Source organism: Ambystoma mexicanum, chromosome 12 (genome assembly GCF_040938575.1).
Source record: "Ambystoma mexicanum isolate Mex_15411 chromosome 12, UKY_AmexF1_1, whole genome shotgun sequence".
Taxonomy (NCBI): domain Eukaryota; kingdom Metazoa; phylum Chordata; class Amphibia; order Caudata; family Ambystomatidae; genus Ambystoma; species Ambystoma mexicanum.
In genome coordinates this window covers 1,253,703,506-1,253,722,183 of record NC_090936.1, presented here as the reverse complement: position 1 = coordinate 1,253,722,183, position 18,678 = coordinate 1,253,703,506, and the positions used below count along the sequence as shown (strand labels likewise).

Below are 18,678 nucleotides of genomic sequence, written 5' to 3'. Positions count from 1 at the left end.
AAGCATCACACCTAGACACAATAGCGAGGACAGCAAGCATCACACCTAGACACAATAGCGAGGACAGCAAGCACCACACCTAGACACAATAGCGAGGACAGCAAGCATCACACTAAGACACAATAGCAAGGACAGCAAGCACCACACCTGGACACAATAGCGAGGACAGCAAGCATCACACCTAGACACAATAGCGAGGACAGCAAGCATCACACCTAGACACAATAGAGAGGACAGCAAGCACCACACCTAGACACAATAGCGAGGACAGCAAGCATCACACTAAGACACAATAGCAAGGACAGCAAGCATCACACCTGGACAAAATAGCGAGGACAGCAAGCATCACACCTGGACACAATAGCGAGGACAGCAAGCATCACACCTAGACACAATAGCAAGGACAGCAAGCATCACACCTAGACACAATAGCGAGGACAGCAAGCATCACACCTAGACACAATAGCGAGGACAGCAAGCATCACACCTAGACACAATAGCGAGGACAGCAAGCATCACACCTAGACACAATAGCGAGGACAGCAAGCATCACACCTAGACACAATAGCGAGGACAGCAAGCATCACACCTAGACACAATAGCGAGGACAGCAAGCATCACACCTAGACACAATAGCGAGGACAGCAAGCACCACACCTAGACACAATAGCGAGGACAGCAAGCACCACACCTAGACACAATAGCGAGGACAGCAAGCACCACACCTAGACACAATAGCGAGGACAGCAAGCATCACACTAAGACACAATAGCGAGGACAGCAAGCACCACACCTAGACACAATAGCGAGGACAGCAAGCATCACACTAAGACACAATAGCAAGGACAGCAAGCATCACACCTGGACACAATAGCGAGGACAGCAAGCATCACACCTGGACACAATAGCGAGGACAGCAAGCATCACACCTGGACACAATAGCGAGGACAGCAAGCATCACACCTGGACACAATAGCGAGGACAGCAAGCATCACACCTGGACACAATAGCGAGGACAGCAAGCATCACACTAAGACACAATAGCGAGGACAGCAAGCATCACACCTAGACACAATAGCGAGGACAGCAAGCACCACACCTAGACACAATAGCGAGGACAGCAAGCATCACACCTAGACACAATAGCGAGGACAGCAAGCATCACACCTAGACACAATAGCGAGGACAGCAAGCATCACACCTGGACACAATAGCGAGGACAGCAAGCATCACACTAAGACACAATAGCGAGGACAGCAAGCATCACACCTGGACACAATAGCGAGGACAGCAAGCATCACACCTAGACACAATAGCGAGGACAGCAAGCATCACACCTAGACACAATAGCGAGGACAGCAAGCATCACACCTAGACACAATAGCGAGGACAGCAAGCATCACACCTAGACACAATAGCGAGGACAGCAAGCATCACACCTAGACACAACAGCGAGGACAGCAAGCATCACACCTAGACACAATAGCAAGGACAGCAAGCATCACACCTAGACACAATAGCGAGGACAGCAAGCATCACACCTAGACACAATAGCGAGGACAGCAAGCATCACACCTAGACACACTAGCGAGGACAGCAAGCATCACACCTGGACACAATAGCGAGGACAGCAAGCATCACACCAAGACACAATAGCAAGCATCACACCTAGACACAATAGCGAGGACAGCAAGCATCACACCTAGACACAATAGCGAGGACAGCAAGCATCACACCTAGACACACTAGCGAGGACAGCAAGCATCACACCTGGACACAATAGCGAGGACAGCAAGCATCACACCAAGACACAATAGCGAGGACAGCAAGCATCACACCAAGACACAATAGCAAGGACAGCAAGCATCACACCTAGACACAATAGCGAGGACAGCAAGCATCACACCTAGACACAATAGCGAGGACAGCAAGCATCACACCAAGACACAATAGCAAGCATCACACCTAGACACAATAGCGAGGACAGCAAGCATCACACCTAGACACAATAGCGAGGACAGCAAGCATCACACCTAGACACACTAGCGAGGACAGCAAGCATCACACCTGGACACAATAGCGAGGACAGCAAGCATCACACCAAGACACAATAGCGAGGACAGCAAGCATCACACCAAGACACAATAGCAAGGACAGCAAGCATCACACCTAGACACAATAGCGAGGACAGCAAGCATCACACCTAGACACAATAGCGAGGACAGCAAGCATCACACCTAGACACAATAGCGAGGACAGCAAGCATCACACCTGGACACAATAGCGAGGACAGCAAGCATCACACCTAGACAATAGCGAGGACAGCAAGCATCACACTAAGACACAATAGCAAGGACAGCAAGCATCACACCTGGACACAATAGCGAGGACAGCAAGCATCACACCTGGACACAATAGCGAGGACAGCAAGCATCACACCTGGACACAATAGCGAGGACAGCAAGCATCACACCTAGACACAATAGCGAGGACAGCAAGCATCACACCTAGACACAATAGCAAGGACAGCAAGCATCACACCTAGACACAATAGCGAGGACAGCAAGCATCACACTAAGACACAATAGCAAGGACAGCAAGCATCACACCTGGACACAATAGCGAGGACAGCAAGCATCACACCTAGACACAACAGCGAGGACAGCAAGCATCACACCTGGACACAACAGCGAGGACAGCAAGCATCACACCTAGACACAATAGCGAGGACAGCAAGCATCACACCTAGACACAATAGCGAGGACAGCAAGCATCACACCTAGACACAATAGCGAGGACAGCAAGCATCACACCTAGACACAATAGCGAGGACAGCAAGCATCACACCTAGACACAATAGCGAGGACAGCAAGCATCACACCTAGACAATAGCGAGGACAGCAAGCATCACACTAAGACACAATAGCAAGGACAGCAAGCATCACACTAAGACACAATAGCAAGGACAGCAAGCATCACACCTGGACACAATAGCGAGGACAGCAAGCATCACACCTAGACACAATAGCGAGGACAGCAAGCATCACACCTAGACACAATAGCGAGGACAGCAAGCATCACACCTAGACACAATAGCGAGGACAGCAAGCATCACACCTAGACACAATAGCGAGGACAGCAAGCATCACACCTAGACACAATAGCGAGGACAGCAAGCATCACACCTAGACACAATAGCGAGGACAGCAAGCATCACACCTAGACACAATAGCAAGGACAGCAAGCATCACACCTAGACACAATAGCGAGGACAGCAAGCACCACACCTAGACACAATAGCGAGGACAGCAAGCATCACACTAAGACACAATAGCAAGGACAGCAAGCATCACACCAAGACACAATAGCAAGGACAGCAAGCATCACACCTAGACACAATAGCGAGGACAGCAAGCATCACACTAAGACACAATAGCAAGGACAGCAAGCATCACACCTGGACACAATAGCGAGGACAGCAAGCACCACACCTGGACACAATAGCGAGGACAGCAAGCATCACACCAAGACACAATAGCAAGCATCACAGCATGCGCAACACTGGGGGCCGGTGCAAGAGAATTCCGGTGTAAACTGGATGCTTCCATTACTGTAGATGTATTGATTTTTCTGATTATGTATTAAGTGCGTGCACCAGCTCAAATGAATATAGTGTTGGACAGATTGGGGGGAGGGGGCTGTTTGCCATATAGTTGCACCGCACGGCATACACGCATGTGTGTCTGCACGCAGCCCCCACACCGAATCCAACAAAGCTATGCCCCCCCCCCCCATTAAAAAGGGCGTTGAGAAGATTGTGTCCTAAATAAGTCGCGCTCCCCTGCACGCTCTGTCCCGCGGGCAGCGCCTCTGAGACGCGGCTGGTTCCCTCTAAGCGCTGCCCTTCATCCGTCCATGCACCCATTCGCGGGGGACTCCTGTCCGTGGTCACCACTAACCTCTCGCCTGAGGGAAGGCGGGACCCCAGCCCTCCCAGCCCGCGGTGGAGGTTCACAGCAGGAGGAAGATGGGGCGAAAAAGAAAGCGCATTCGGGTGCAAAGAGATCACCTGCCCGGGCGCTGCACCCTGCAGCACCGGCACCTTCTAGGCACTACTCGGCGCCCTTAGAGAGGTGCAACACCTGCACTACAGATAGTTTCCTCCCCCCGCCCGGTTAGTGGCGCCCACCCAGCAAAAGTGCACCCCGGAGTCCACTGGCCTCCAGCCACGCATGCCCCCCTCACCTGCCCCCGGCGGGACGGCGGCCACGGACTTCCCGCAGCCCATGGCTCCCAGCTCCGCACTTTGCCTCCGGCCGAGAGGTGCAGAGGATCAGACGGCAGTGGGAGGGCCGCGCCGCAGCTGTGCACCCCTGGGGGAGGAGCCAGAAGTGTGGAGTCTGGCAGCGCCTGCACGCCCACACAGAAGACCCCCGCCCCGCCCACCTGCTGCTCCCCAAGCACACATGGGGGACGGGGGTAGGCGGGGTGCACCCCACCTGTGAACCACTCTAGCACCCCACCACCTGCTGCCTCCCTAGCACCCATGGGGGACTGGGGAGGCGGGGTGCACCCAGGGCTTTAAGTGGGGTAAAAAATCGAGGGGGGGGGGCCTCATTTGGGGGCGTGGCTTGTGGGAGGGGCGTGGCCTAAAAAGGACACAAATCGTATGGTGTACACACATATATATATATAAAGGTTATATATTTGTGTTTGCATACCCTACGGTTTGCCTAGTTTTCAGGCCATCTTTTTTTAAACATTTCAGGTTTATAAAAGATGGCTTTGAAAGTACACAATTCAAGCCATCTTTTATAAACCTCGAAGTATGTCGAGGAATCCCCAGGTTCGCCGAGGGTTAAAGACACCTCGGCGACCTGGGGAAACAAAGGGACAGTAACTGCCTCTGGTGATCCTCGCGCGAGGGGTCACCAGAGGCAGTTACTATGACTGACGGAAGTAGCAGCCAGTAGCAGCCAGGCACAGCGTCGCTGTGGCTGGCTGCAACTTCTGTCGGCTCGCCTGACTTCATTGCAGGCGCATCTCGGGACAATGTTGCGGTAGGACCGGGCCCCGGCAGGGCCCCGGCTCAGTCCCACTTTTTTGAGATTGCCGGGGCCGGCCTCGGCAGGCCCCGGCCCACTTTAAGCACTGGGTGCACCCCACCTGTGAACCACACTAGCACCCCACCACCGGCTGTTCGCTGAGCACCCATGGGGGGTGGGGGTAGGCGGGGTGCACCCACCTGTGAAACACCCTAGCACCCCACCACCGGCTGTTCACTGAGCACCCCAGCACCTGCTGCTCACCTAGCACCCATGGGACCAGCAGGGTACGAGGGCTCAGGGGCTCCTCCCCTCTCCCATCATAATCACGGGATGAAGGGGGCCTTCTTGGAAGTGCACTCAGCTTGAGGGGAGCCTGGTGTGTGCGCACCCCACCTGTGAACCCAGACTTCAGACATGGGGTGCGGGTGTGGTGGGGTGGGTGTCTACCCCTAACTCCTCGTGAAAGGAAGCAGCGCCTTCGCCTTCCTGTTGCTGCGGTTTCCGGGGTCCCCAGTAGCGCCCGAGCCGTATAAAGCCGTAGAAGACCCCCTCCCCCGCCCCCAGCCCCCCGACCTCCAAGAGACGGGCCTTCACTGCCCGTCATCAGAAGTGGATTAAACGGAAATGAGTGGGAATTTATTAATGAGAATATTGGACTCCCTAGAAGTTATGATTCCATCGCAGAGTTTCCCGACAAACACACATTGCCAAAGCCAGTAGTGCCGGTGTTTGGTTCTCTCGGAGTTTCCCGAGGGGGGGCTCCTAATGGGGGGAGGGGGTATATTAACGCTCGCTCTGCAGCCGCGAGAAGAGGCTGGAAGGTTGTGTTATGTGAAAGGTTTGTTACACCCGCATTATTCCGACCTGCGGGGGCCCCGGGCGCTCTGGTGGATCTGCAAAGCAAGAGGGTGGGGGATTGGGGGTGATTTAGTGGGAATGGGGGGGGGGCTAGAGAGCTGTGATGGGCTGCTGGCAGCTTCAGGTCGGCTTGCACCGTTCAGCAGCATAGTGTAGGGTGTGCGGTTTCTTGTGCTGTAGAGGTATGGTTGTGTTTGGTTCAGAGTTTGAGGGGTGTATGCAGAGGGATGGGGTTGGTTGTGTTTAGTTCAGAGTTTGAGGGGTGTATGCAGAGGGATGGGGTTGGTTGTGTTTGGTTCAGAGTTTGAGGGGTGCATGCAGAGGGGTGGGGTTGGTTGTGTTTGGTTCAGAGTTTGAGGGGTGTATGCAGAGGGATGGGGTTGGTTGTGTTTGGTTCAGTGTTTGAGAGTTGTATGCAGAGGGGTGGGGTTGGTTGTGTTTAGTTCAGAGTTTGTGAGGTGTATGCAGAGGGATGGGGTTGGTTGTGTTTAGTTCAGAGTTTGAGAGTTGTATGCAGAGGGGTGGGGTTGGTTGTGTTTGGTTCAGAGTTTGAGAGTTGTATGCAGAGGGATGGGGTTGGTTGTGTTTGGTTCAGAGTTTGAGGGGTGTATGCAGAGGGATGGGGGTTGGTTGTGTTTGGTTCAGAGTTTGTGGGGTGTATGCAGAGGGGTGGGGTTGGTTGTGGTTTTAGTTCAGAGTTTGAGGGGTGTATGCAGAGGGATGGGGTTGGTTGTGTTTGGTTCAGAGTTTGAGGGGTGCATGCAGAGGGGTGGGGTTGGTTGTGTTTGGTTCAGAGTTTGAGGGGTGTATGCAGAGGGATGGGGTTGGTTGTGTTTGGTTCAGTGTTTGAGAGTTGTATGCAGGGTGTGGGGTTGGTTGTGTTTAGTTCAGAGTTTGTGGGGTGTATGCAGAGGGATGGGGTTGGTTGTATTTAGTTCAGAGTTTGAGAGTTGTATGCAGAGGGGTGGGGTTGGTTGTGTTTGGTTCAGAGTTTGAGAGTTGTATGCAGAGGGATGGGGTTGGTTGTGTTTGGTTCAGAGTTTGAGGGGTGTATGCAGAGGGATGGGGGTTGGTTGTGTTTGGTTCAGAGTTTGTGGGGTGTATGCAGAGGGGTGGGGCTGGTTGTGTTTTTAGTTCAGAGTTTGAGGGGTGTATGCAGAGGGGTGGGTTTGGTTGTGTTTGGTTCAGTGTTTGAGAGTTGTATGCAGAGGGGTGGGGTTGGTTGTGTTTAGTTCAGAGTTTGTGGGGTGTATGCAGAGGGATGGGGTTGGTTGTGTTTAGTTCAGAGTTTGAGAGGTGTATGCAGAAGGGTGGGGTTGGTTGTGTTTAGTTCAGAGTTTGAGGGGTGTATGCAGAGGGATGGGGTTGGTTGTGTTTGGTTCAGAGTTTGAGGGGTGTATGCAGAGGGGTGGGGTTGGTTGTGTTTGGTTCAGTGTTTGAGAGTTGTATGCAGAGGGGTGGGGTTGGTTGTGTTTAGTTCAGAGTTTGTGGGGTGTATGCAGAGGGATGGGGTTGGTTGTGTTTAGTTCAGAGTTTGAGAGTTGTATGCAGAAGGGTGGGGTTGGTTGTGTTTAGTTCAGAGCTTGAGGGGTGTATGCAGAGGGATGGGGTTGGTTGTGTTTGGTTCAGAGTTTGAGGGGTGTATGCAGAGGGATGGGGTTGGTTGTGTTTGGTTCAGAGTTTGAGAGGTGTATGTAGAAGGATGGGGTTGGTTGTGTTTAGTTCAGAGCTTGAGGGGTGTATGCAGAGGGATGGGGTTGGTTGTGTTTAGTTCAGAGTTTGAGGGGTGTATGCAGAGGGATGGGGTCGGTTGTGTTTGGTTCAGAGTTTGAGAGGTGTATGCAGAAGGGTGGGGTTGGTTGTTTAGTTCAGAGTTTGAGGGGTGTATGCAGAGGGATGGGGTTGGTTGTGTTTAGTTCAGAGTTTGAGGGGTGTACGCAGAGGGATGGGGTTGGTTGTTTGGTTCAGAGTTTGAGAGGTGTATGCAGAAGGGTGGGGTTGGTTGTGTTTAGTTCAGAGTTTGAGGGGTGTATATAGAGGGATGGGGTTGGTTGTGTTTAGTTCAGAGTTTGAGGGGTGTATGCAGAAGGGTGGGGTTGGTTGTATTTAGTTCAGAGTTTGAGAGGTGTATGCAGAAGGGTGGGGTTGGTTGTGTTTGGTTCAGAGTTTGAGGGGTGTATGCAGAGGGGTGGGGTTGGTTGTGTTTGATTCAGAGTTTGAGAGGTATATGCAGAAGGGTGGGGTTGCTTAGTGGCTGCATCTTATCGAACCGCCTCAGTTTTGGTAGCCTGCGGCACATAGCCCCTCTAATATCGGACATTGTGCAACACCTCAGTTCCGACTTCTATTGTCTGTGGAGGGGTGTGTGTCATTAACAGGGCTGTTTAGAGGTGGGTCCCTCTCCACCCCCTGTGTTCAAACGAATGGAAGTCCACATCACTTTACCACCTGGCACATCCCGGTGTGCAGCAACCATCGCCCCCACAGGTCTGTCATGTAGGGGGAATCTCTTCCCTTTGCCCTTGAGCTCTCTGAGCCCCGGGGTCCACCTGTTCGGTTGCCATTCTCTCCGCTTTTATTCTAATGCTCTCAGTCTGTGGTTCGATTAGGTCAGTCCCATCTCTCTCCTTTGTTCCCAGTAGGGCCCCTATATTGGAAAGGTTGCACCTGGGCCTCCCTCTCAGTCACAGGCCTCTCTACTTCCCTGCTCTTTGCTGTGGTCTGGCCTAGTAACCCAAACTTTCCAGTTCTGTGTTCATTTCATGGTGCGTGGGTGTTGCTCATTCTTTTTTGTCCTGTTCTGAGTTGAAGAGTCATGTTTTTAGGAGTTTCTGAATTTTAGATGGTCCTTCATGGTTTGTATTTCTCTGGGGAGTGTGAGAAATGTGAAGGTCTCTCACCCACTAGTACCCGGGGATCTGGCATCCAGGTGGCCAGGACACGGCCATCACTTTGGGATCCAGTTCCTGTGGGTCGACCCGTGGGGGAGGATCACCTGGATTTGGGGTCTTCGGGGAGTGGAAGTGGAACACCGGATGGTGAGACCAGTATCCCCTTCCCTGTAACACATTTACCCCATCCTACCAGGTAGGATATCTAGAAACTCAAACTCCCCCCCACCCTTCTGCTTCCCGACACAAACACTTTCTCATGAACAGTCTACTGTGAGCGACAACGGACTAACACCAGAGCCGTATACCTGACATGTCCCAGCACCATGGTGTAACGCTCACCTGGTTCCCCCGGAGGCGCCGGTCTTGATCTGGCGAGGATACTGTCTTCAGTGTTAGGCGCAGGGTTCGCTTTGCTCCCGGACTGGGCCCCCTTCCCACCGACAGTTTAAGTTGAAGAGTGAGATGTCTGCAAGGGTAAACCAAGGTATTAGTGTTTGGAAGATTCGGAAAGTTCCTAGCCCCTCTCGCCCTTTCTTTCCCCGTGGAACTGGGTTGATATTGCGCTTACCTTATATAGGTAAATGCCGGGCTCTCCATCCTGCGTCTTGTGCAGGGGCGCTGGATCCAGTTGCTTCACTGGATGCGAGCTCTGCCTCTTGATAGCAGAGGATTTGCTGAGAGCGAAGACGCCGTTAATGCACGAGCGTGCCTTGTAAGTATTAAAGTTCCTTTCGCATTGTTCTCTTCTCCTTTAAAAGTCTTAAGTCTGTAAAGTCTATGCCTTTCCTTTTTCAGATGCTGGGACGACGATGAAGATTATCCTTCTAATGGCACACGTAAGTAGAAAGACTGCACTAGCGCTGGAGAATGCTCCGTAATGTCTCTTTTGTCTTTGCAGGTGCTGATGTGCAGCGCGAACAGATTGAAAGCGACGGGTAAGCAGTCTTGTAACTAAGCGTTACTAACCAATGTATCTTGCCTTGCAGGTGCCGGAATGCAGCGCGAGCTGAGTTGGAACAGGCGCAACACAGGTAAGCAGAACTTGTCGTTGAATATTACTGACCGATGTTCTTTCTCTTTGCAGATGTCGGATGCCGGAAGAGAAAGGCAGAAAAAGGCGCCTTGGATGCTGCCGTTGGATTAGGTAAGTAGATTTGCTGTCTTTACTTTTGCCTAACCTGTGCCTTTGTTTTGCAGAAGCTGCAGAAGACTGAAGAAGACTGAAGATTGGATTCCAGCAGGTTATTTCGTGTTCACAGGATCTGGAGCTGGAGGTTTCCTGGAGCTGACACGGTGAGCGTCCTGCTGCAGATGCAGAATAACGCGAAGCACGTGAAACCAATCGGGTGTGGTTTAAATAGCCTTCTGTAGTGCTTAGGCGTCTCCTTCCACGGCCCCACCCAGGTAAGAAAAGAGTTCCAGATTTCTAGAAGAGTTCCTGTGTTCTGCTTCCAGGGAGTGGCTCCTGCTCCACCCAGACAGTAAAAGTAGTTCCAGGCAGAGAAGGATCAGGAGACCAGTTTGCTGGTAAGTAAGCTGCATGGTCTGCTACAGGTAGGTCCACCAAGCACTCTTATCTAATATGAGCCCGGCGCTTCCTGTGCCGGGACCAGTCACCATCATGAGCCTGGCGCCACTGGCGCCAGGACCAGGTCCAGAGGGTCCCTATAGGGACTGGCTGGTTCCTGGGATCAGAGTCATGGGCCTGCTTCCAAGGTCGTGGGGCAAGTCCTGACCCCTTGGAAGCAGGGATCATGACAGCACCCCCCCTCAAGGCCCCTCCCAAGGTTGACTTCTCCGGAGGTCTTGGTTTGTTAGGAAATGTCCGATGAAATTTCTTGATTAGACGGGGTGCGTGTACATGTTCTGCAGGTTCCCAAGATCTTTCTTGGGGGCCGTAGCCTTTCCAGTCAATCAGGTAGTGTAGTTTTGATTTGGAGATCTTGGAATCCAGGATATTTTTGATTTCAAACTCAAGTTCTCCGTCAACTAGGATAGGTTCAGGAGATTTAGTCAATCGGGTTTCCGGTTGAACGGGTTTTAGTAGTGAAACATGGAAGACTGGGTGCATTTTCATGCGAGGGGGTAAATCCAACTTGACCGCTACTGGATTTATTATGGCAGTAACAGAGTAGGGTCCTAGGTATCTTGGGTTAAAGGTGCGTGGTCCCTTTAGGGGTAAATATTTGGTAGATAACCAGACTTGATCTCCAATTTGGTATTGAGGGGCTTCCTTTCGATGTTGATCTGCTCCTTTCTTGTATTGTTCCTTGGCCCTTTGAAGGTGGCTAGTAGCTTCCTTGAAGGCTTGGGTGATGGTTGAATGTAGGTGGTCAACTGCTGGTGTTCCAAGATCCTGAGGTGGATCCAGGTTAGAGGTTCGAGGATGATTACCATACAAAAGAAAAAACGGGGTCTTTCCGGTTCCAGAGTGGACTGAGTTATTGTAAGCGTACTCGGCTATCCAAAGGATGTCCTTCCAAGTTCCTCCTGTCTGTTGCAGCATGCAGCGTAGGTACTGTTCCAAAGTCTGATTGGTCCTTTCGGTCTGACCATCGGTTTGTGGGTGGTGACTGGTGGAAAGCCTCACATCAATTTGAGCTAACCGACAGCAACTCCGCCAGAAGTGGGAGATGAATTGACTTCCTCTGTCTGAGATTAAAACTGAAGGAAAGCCGTGCAACCGAACGATGTTTTCAAGAAATTCTCGAGCCAGGATTGCTGCCGACGGTAACCCCTTTAGTGGGATGAAATGTGCCATTTTTGAAAATAAGTCTACGATTACCAGGATTGTATTGTATCCGGAACAGGGAGGTAAGTCGGTGATAAAGTCCATGGAAAGGGTATGCCAGGGATGAGGTGGGATTTCAAGTGGTTGTAAGAGGCCTGCTGGTTTTTCCTTAGGACTCTTGTTCTGGGGGCACACTCCACAGGACATGACAAAGTTTCTGATGTCTTTTCTCCAAGATGGCCACCAAAAGTGACGCTTGACCTTTTCCGAGGTCTTGGCCATGCCCGGGTGTCCTTCCATTAAGGAGTCGTGATAACAAGAGATGACTTGATTTTGTAAGCTGGTACAGGGTAGATAAAGTCGTTCCTTGAAGTATAATAAGTCATTCTTTACTGTGAAGTCTTCCCCCCGAAGCTGCCATTTTTGTATGTCCGTTGGAGTTACAAGTTGTTTAACCTGGGTTTCAATTTCTTCAATGGATTGCATGCTGATCAAACCCAGGATTCTTTGTTCAGGAATAATAGGTACGAGCTCAGGGTTAACCATGTGTTCCTCTACTCCGATTCGAGAGAGGGCATCCGCTTTACCATTCTTATTGCCTGGTCGGTAGGTGATTATAAAATCAAATTCGGCAAAAAATAATGCCCAGCGAAGTTGTCTGGAGGATTGAGCTTTGGCTGATTTAAGATACTGTAGATTACGATGGTCAGTAATGACAGTGACTGTGTGTCGGGCTCCTAAGAGATAATGCCGCCAGGCCTTAAAGGCGGACTTAATAGCCAACAGTTCCTTGTCGGTAATGGTGTAATTGATTTCTGGGGCTGATAATTTACGAGACCAAAACGCAACGGGGTGCAACTGGTTGGTTTCTGGATCTCTTTGTGAAAGCACTGCTCCCATAGCAAGGCTGGAGGCATCGGTCTCGACGATGTAAGGTAGTTCCGGGCGGGGATGTTTTAAAATCGGGGCTGAGGTAAATTTAGTCTTTAGCTCCTGAAAGGCTTGTTCTGCCTCGGTAGACCATTCAAAACGTTTGTTTTTTCTGAGGAGAGCTGTAATGGGTTGGACTATCCGAGAAAAGTCTGGAATAAACCTGCGATAGAAGTTGGCGAAGCCCAACATACTTTGAACCCCTTTTACAGATGATGGTGAGGGCCACTTGATTATTGCATCTACTTTCCTCGAGTCCATGTGAACTCCGTTAGGTGACAAAATAAATCCCAGAAATTCGACCTCCGTAACATGAAAGACGCACTTCTCTAATTTTGCAAAAAGTTTGTGTTTGCGGAGCCTCTCCAGTACTGCGGTTACATGTTTTCGGTGTTCTGCCTCAGAGGACGAATAAACCAGAATGTCGTCAATGTATACAACTACACACACATCAATGAGTTCACGGAGCACGTCATTCATAAAGAACTGGAATGCGGCCGGTGCGTTACACAACCCGAAGGGCATCACTTGATACTCGAACAGTCCATACTTGGCACGAAAGGCCGTCTTCCATTCATCGCCCTCCTTTATTCGCACCAAATGGTAGGCTCCTCTGAGGTCTAACTTAGTATATATGCAGGCGTTTTTGACTTGGTCAAGTAGTTCTGGAATCAATGGCAACGGATACCTGTTCTTAATTGTAATCTGGTTCAGGGCACGGTAGTCTATACATGTTCTTAGGTCTCCCTCCTTTTTTGGCACGAAGAACAGAGCTGAGGAGGCCGGGGACTTCGAAGGACGGATGAATCCGTTAGCCAGGTACTGGTCCAAATATTGCCTTAGGTGGAGATTTTCAGGTTCAGTAAGGGCATAAATCCGACTGCACGGAGGAGTGGATCCGGGAATCAGGTCTATCTGACAGTCGTATGATCTGTGAGGAGGCAAAGAATTAGCTTGGTCTTTCCGAAAGACATCTTGGAATTCCTGGTATTCAGGAGGCAGTTGCGGACTCTCAGAAACAGTTGCAGCTAGTTTGGTGGAGAGCTGAGGGTAGCAGGTAGAAGCGCATTCTGGAAACCGTATTGTCTTTGCTCGCCAATCAATTTGAGGATTGTGTTTCTCCAACCAAGGAACTCCCAAGATGACTTGAAACTGAGGGGCCTTGATCACATCAAACACGATCTTCTCTTGATGCCCATCTTGGCTTACTAACGTTACTTCCATGGTGGTGTGAGTTACGGGTCCGGAAGCTATTTCCGTCCCATCCACGGTGGTAATGACGTCTTTCACCGTCTTTGGACAAAGAGACAGATTCATCCTGGCGGCCAGCTCACAGTCCAAGTAATTCCCGATTGCGCCACTGTCAATGTATGCTTTAATGGCATGCATACTATTAGGTTGTTCAGGACTCACGAGGACCATGGGCATGATGAAATGCGAGGTCAAAGAACTGGTTTTAACGCTCGGCAAGCGGACCTCTACACTTGCCGGGCGAGGTTGTTTCCCGGCTCAGAATTCTCGGTACCTTTATCAGACGCCCCTACTATCTTCTTCTTGGGCTTCACTGGACAATCTCGAAGAAAGTGCCCTGAGTTTCCGCAATAGAGGCATAATTGCAGTTGTCTCCTCCTTTCCCTCTCCTTTTGGGTTAAAGGTCCTTTTACACCCCACTATTTGCATGGGTTCCACTGAATCAGTTCCTTTCGTAGAACTTTGTGGCCTTGAAAAAAGTCGGGTTTCAAATCTGGATCGATCGGCTTTCCGATTCTGAAGTCGATGATCCAATTGCACTACCAGATCGATATATTCGGAACAGTCTTGTGGAGGGTTTACCACTTGAGCCAGAACGTCTTTTAATTCCCCACGCAGACCTCTGTAAAACAGTGTGATCCTCTTATCCTCCGGCCATCTGGTTTCCACTACTAGTCTGTTAAATGATGCAATATAAGTCAGAAGATCTTGATTGCCCTGTCGTAGCGAAAGAAGTTCATTGTCCAAGGCCTGTCCCTGATAGTGCCTTGCAAACAGTTTCTCCATACTGGCTTGGAAGTCCTGGAAGTTATGGAGAATGGGGTCATCTTGAGACACTAAAGGAACGGACCAATCTGCGGCACTGCCACTGAGATAAGAGAGCACGAAGGCCACTTTAGCCTGGTCCGTTGGAAAAGCGGCGGGTCTGCACAAAAAGTGCAAGCGACATTGATTGAAGAACACAGCAAACCTTTTTGAATCACCTGAAAAGCGTTCGGGCGGAGCCAAAGGTATATTTCCTGGTAGATTGATTTGTACTGGATTCGAGGAAGCTGGAGGAGCGTGGCCCCCACTTGGGGTTGGTAGAGGAATTTGTCCAGCTTGGGCTTGCAGCAATTGTCTAGCCACATCGTCTGTTCGCTCTTTGGAGACCACTAACTCCCTCCTGAGGGCATTTGTTTCCTGACGTGCAGCGTGTACTTCCGCCCTCAACTCCCCGAGTAATTGGGCCAACTGGTCTGTGTCTGAGGTTTCCATTGCGCCTGGGCGGGAATTTTGTGGTAAGGCTTCGCGTTCTGTAACGCTCACCTGGTTCCCCCGGAGGCGCCGGTCTTGATCTGGCGAGGATACTCTCTTCAGTGTTAGGCGCAGGGTTCGCTTTGCTCCCGGACTGGGCCCCCTTCCCACCGACAGTTTAAGTTGAAGAGTGAGATGTCTGCAAGGGTAAACCAAGGTATTAGTGTTTGGAAGATTCGGAAAGTTCCTAGCCCCTCTCGCCCTTTCTTTCCCCGTGGAACTGGGTTGATATTGCGCTTACCTTATATAGGTAAATGCCGGGCTCTCCATCCTGCGTCTTGTGCAGGGGCGCTGGATCCAGTTGCTTCACTGGATGCGAGCTCTGCCTCTTGATAGCAGAGGATTTGCTGAGAGCGAAGACGCCGTTAATGCACGAGCGTGCCTTGTAAGTATTAAAGTTCCTTTCGCATTGTTCTTTTCTCCTTTAAAAGTCTTAAGTCTGTAAAGTCTATGCCTTTCCTTTTTCAGATGCTGGGACGACGATGAAGATTATCCTTCTAATGGCACACGTAAGTAGAAAGACTGCACTAGCGCTGGAGAATGCTCCGTAATGTCTCTTTTGTCTTTGCAGGTGCTGATGTGCAGCGCGAACAGATTGAAAGCGACGGGTAAGCAGTCTTGTAACTAAGCGTTACTAACCGATGTATCTTGCCTTGCAGGTGCCGGAATGCAGCGCGAGCTGAGTTGGAACAGGCGCAACACAGGTAAGCAGAACTTGTCGTTGAATATTACTGACCGATGTTCTTTCTCTTTGCAGATGTCGGATGCCGGAAGAGAAAGGCAGAAAAAGGCGCCTTGGATGCTGCCGTTGGATTAGGTAAGTAGATTTGCTGTCTTTACTTTTGCCTAACCTGTGCCTTTGTTTTGCAGAAGCTGCAGAAGACTGAAGAAGACTGAAGATTGGATTCCAGCAGGTTATTTCGTGTTCACAGGATCTGGAGCTGGAGGTTTCCTGGAGCTGACACGGTGAGCGTCCTGCTGCAGATGCAGAATAACGCGAAGCACGTGAAACCAATCGGGTGTGGTTTAAATAGCCTTCTGTAGTGCTTAGGCGTCTCCTTCCACGGCCCCACCCAGGTAAGAAAAGAGTTCCAGATTTCTAGAAGAGTTCCTGTGTTCTGCTTCCAGGGAGTGGCTCCTGCTCCACCCAGACAGTAAAAGTAGTTCCAGGCAGAGAAGGATCAGGAGACCAGTTTGCTGGTAAGTAAGCTGCATGGTCTGCTACAGGTAGGTCCACCAAGCACTCTTATCTAATATGAGCCCGGCGCTTCCTGTGCCGGGACCAGTCACCATCATGAGCCTGGCGCCACTGGCGCCAGGACAAGGTCCAGAGGGTCCCTATAGGGACTGGCTGGTTCCTGGGATCAGAGTCATGGGCCTGCTTCCAAGGTCGTGGGGCAAGTCCTGACCCCTTGGAAGCAGGGATCATGACACATGGTCAGGCAAGGTCAGGCAATTACGGATCATTACACACACTGACTTCCATCACACTTCCCCACACAGATAAAAGGCTGAGCATAAAGCACACTCTGAGCAAGGCAAAACACACGAGGAAGCAGCAGTTCAAAGAGAGGAAAGTTTAATACGAGGAGAAAGGCAACGAGATCGGAGAGTAAAACAAGGAGTGAAATACCCTTGCCCTTTTCAACACAAAGCAGCAACTTTCAAGAAGCCTCAAGGAAAAGAAACATAAGACTGGGGATTGCAGCTGACGAGTGGTGTAGCATGTGTCAAAGGTACACAGGGCCCTCCTGCATTGACAAGGAGTTTGCGTGTGTGCTGGGCTAAGGCCTCTTTGGGACCTGAACCAGTTAAGGAAGGGGTCCCTCTAGGCGCATGCTTACCCCCAGCACTGCTCAATCTATCCATCAGACCATATGTGACTTGCTGACATCACAATGTATATTTATCCAACTATGCAGATGTCACTCAACTCATTCTGGAGTTGAGTGGAACTACAACCAAGATCTGGAACAGGTAGAGCACATCCTTCGTACCATCAACAACTGGATGGATTCCAATTCTATATGCCTTAACTCATCTAAAATTTAACTGCTAGTTTATGGCTCAGCGGACACTAGAAATAAACTTTCAGATACCTATGCCTGTATGCTCACCCATCCGAAAAAAAAGTGAAAACCCTTGGTGTCTATATAAATGCAGACGTGGACTCCACAGCTGTAGTATACGGTATTACTCACGGCACACAATACCACCTAAATGTGCTAAAAGAAAAGGTCAAACCGCTCGTATTTCAAAGAAATCGAGCCACCCTGCCCAGGCCAATCATACTACCACACCTTGACTACCGCAACACACTGTTGTTGGGGGCCTCGTCCAGTTACATTGACCAGCTGCAGATTGTACAGAACGATGCTGTTCGTTTTGTGTTCGATTGTGTTTGATCCAGCGGTCATAAAGAGCTACACTGGCTTCCCGTTTTGGCAAGGATACACTTCAAGGCTATGACTACGACACAGAAATGCATATCTTGCCATGCCCCAAAATACATGAAAGAGCACCTGATGTCACACACCACATCAAGGCCCCTCCGTTCCGGTACCAAGGAACTGGTAGTGGTACCCAGAGTCAGAAAAAGCAGGGGACTGTGAAGATCTTTCCCATTCCAGGCACTCAACTCTGGAATGAATGCCATTCCCCTTAGATTAAGGAAAGAAGTCCACCTGCCATGTTTTAAAACCCACCTCTTCACTTAGTTTCATTTACTGTCCACAGGCTTTGTGCGTTGTCCCATTGTTTTCCATGTCCTGTGTGTTTTTGTGGTGCCTTTTGCCCACAGGCTTTCGGTGCTTGATAAATATAGAAATTAAATTATAAATAAATAAGGTGGTGAGAAGCGATTGCCACAGTGGTACTGCCCTTGACTCTGACAGCAAAGCAACGCCAACGAGTTCAGCACAGCCGGTGAGTTGGAGAAACTGATAGCAGAATGGACTGTGTTGTGCTCACGGTTTTAAACGGCTTCACGCTGGCTGCTCTCTCTATTTTGCAATTCCTTGTCAGTGTTTATTTCCTGTGGCTGGTCCTCCTCTGAAAAAAGTCAAAGTCCTTCTTTACTGTTGTTGGGAGAACCGTGGGGCCAACTTTTCTCAGTACTAGGGTAAGGCAACCTGTTATTACTCTGCAGGTTTCTTTGGCTCTTCTTCGTCTTGGTCATATTACTTGGTGGATCAAAGATGGAAATGACATTACCCTAACAGACAGTAGTGTTCTCAGGGATTTCTGGCAGGGTCTTGGCCCCAGGGGCAGGAGGGCTAGGGAGTTCCATCACAGAATGGAGGTCTTTAACCCCATGCGGGGAGTCCTTCCCTGTGCGGTCCTGCCTTCCACCACCCCTGAGGTGACTATTGGGTAGTGGCCTCACCTCTCTAACATCACAGGGAAGGGCTCACCCAGGGGAGAAGTGACGAGATGCTGTTAATCGTAATTAGGCCCTAAGTGATCACAGTGGTTTACCACCGGAGGTCATGCATTCTCTGTTGTGGCAGCCAGGGCATGGAATGACCTCCCTCTCGAGCTAAGGAAGATGGCTGACCACCTTGCTTTCTGGCGTAAACTGAAAACTCTGCTATTCTAAGGCACTCCATGCTACTAACTACACAGGCTCCCTCAGCGCCAGGATGCCCCTGGGCGTCTGTGCGCTCTATAA

At 50.5% G+C, this 18,678-nt stretch overlaps 1 protein-coding gene across 1 annotated transcript in view; it reads right to left on the bottom strand.

Annotated features, from left to right (window-relative positions):
- C12H12orf75 (chromosome 12 C12orf75 homolog) overlaps window positions 1-4,402 on the bottom strand; it is a 252,245-nt gene extending 247,843 nt beyond the window's left edge. Inside the window, exon 1 of the mRNA XM_069627774.1 lies at window positions 4,246-4,402. Within this exon, the coding sequence (XP_069483875.1) occupies window positions 4,246-4,288 (43 nt within the window). The 5' untranslated portion in view covers window positions 4,289-4,402. The remainder of the gene's footprint in view (window positions 1-4,245) is intronic.
- Between the last annotated feature and the right edge of the window lie 14,276 nt (window positions 4,403-18,678).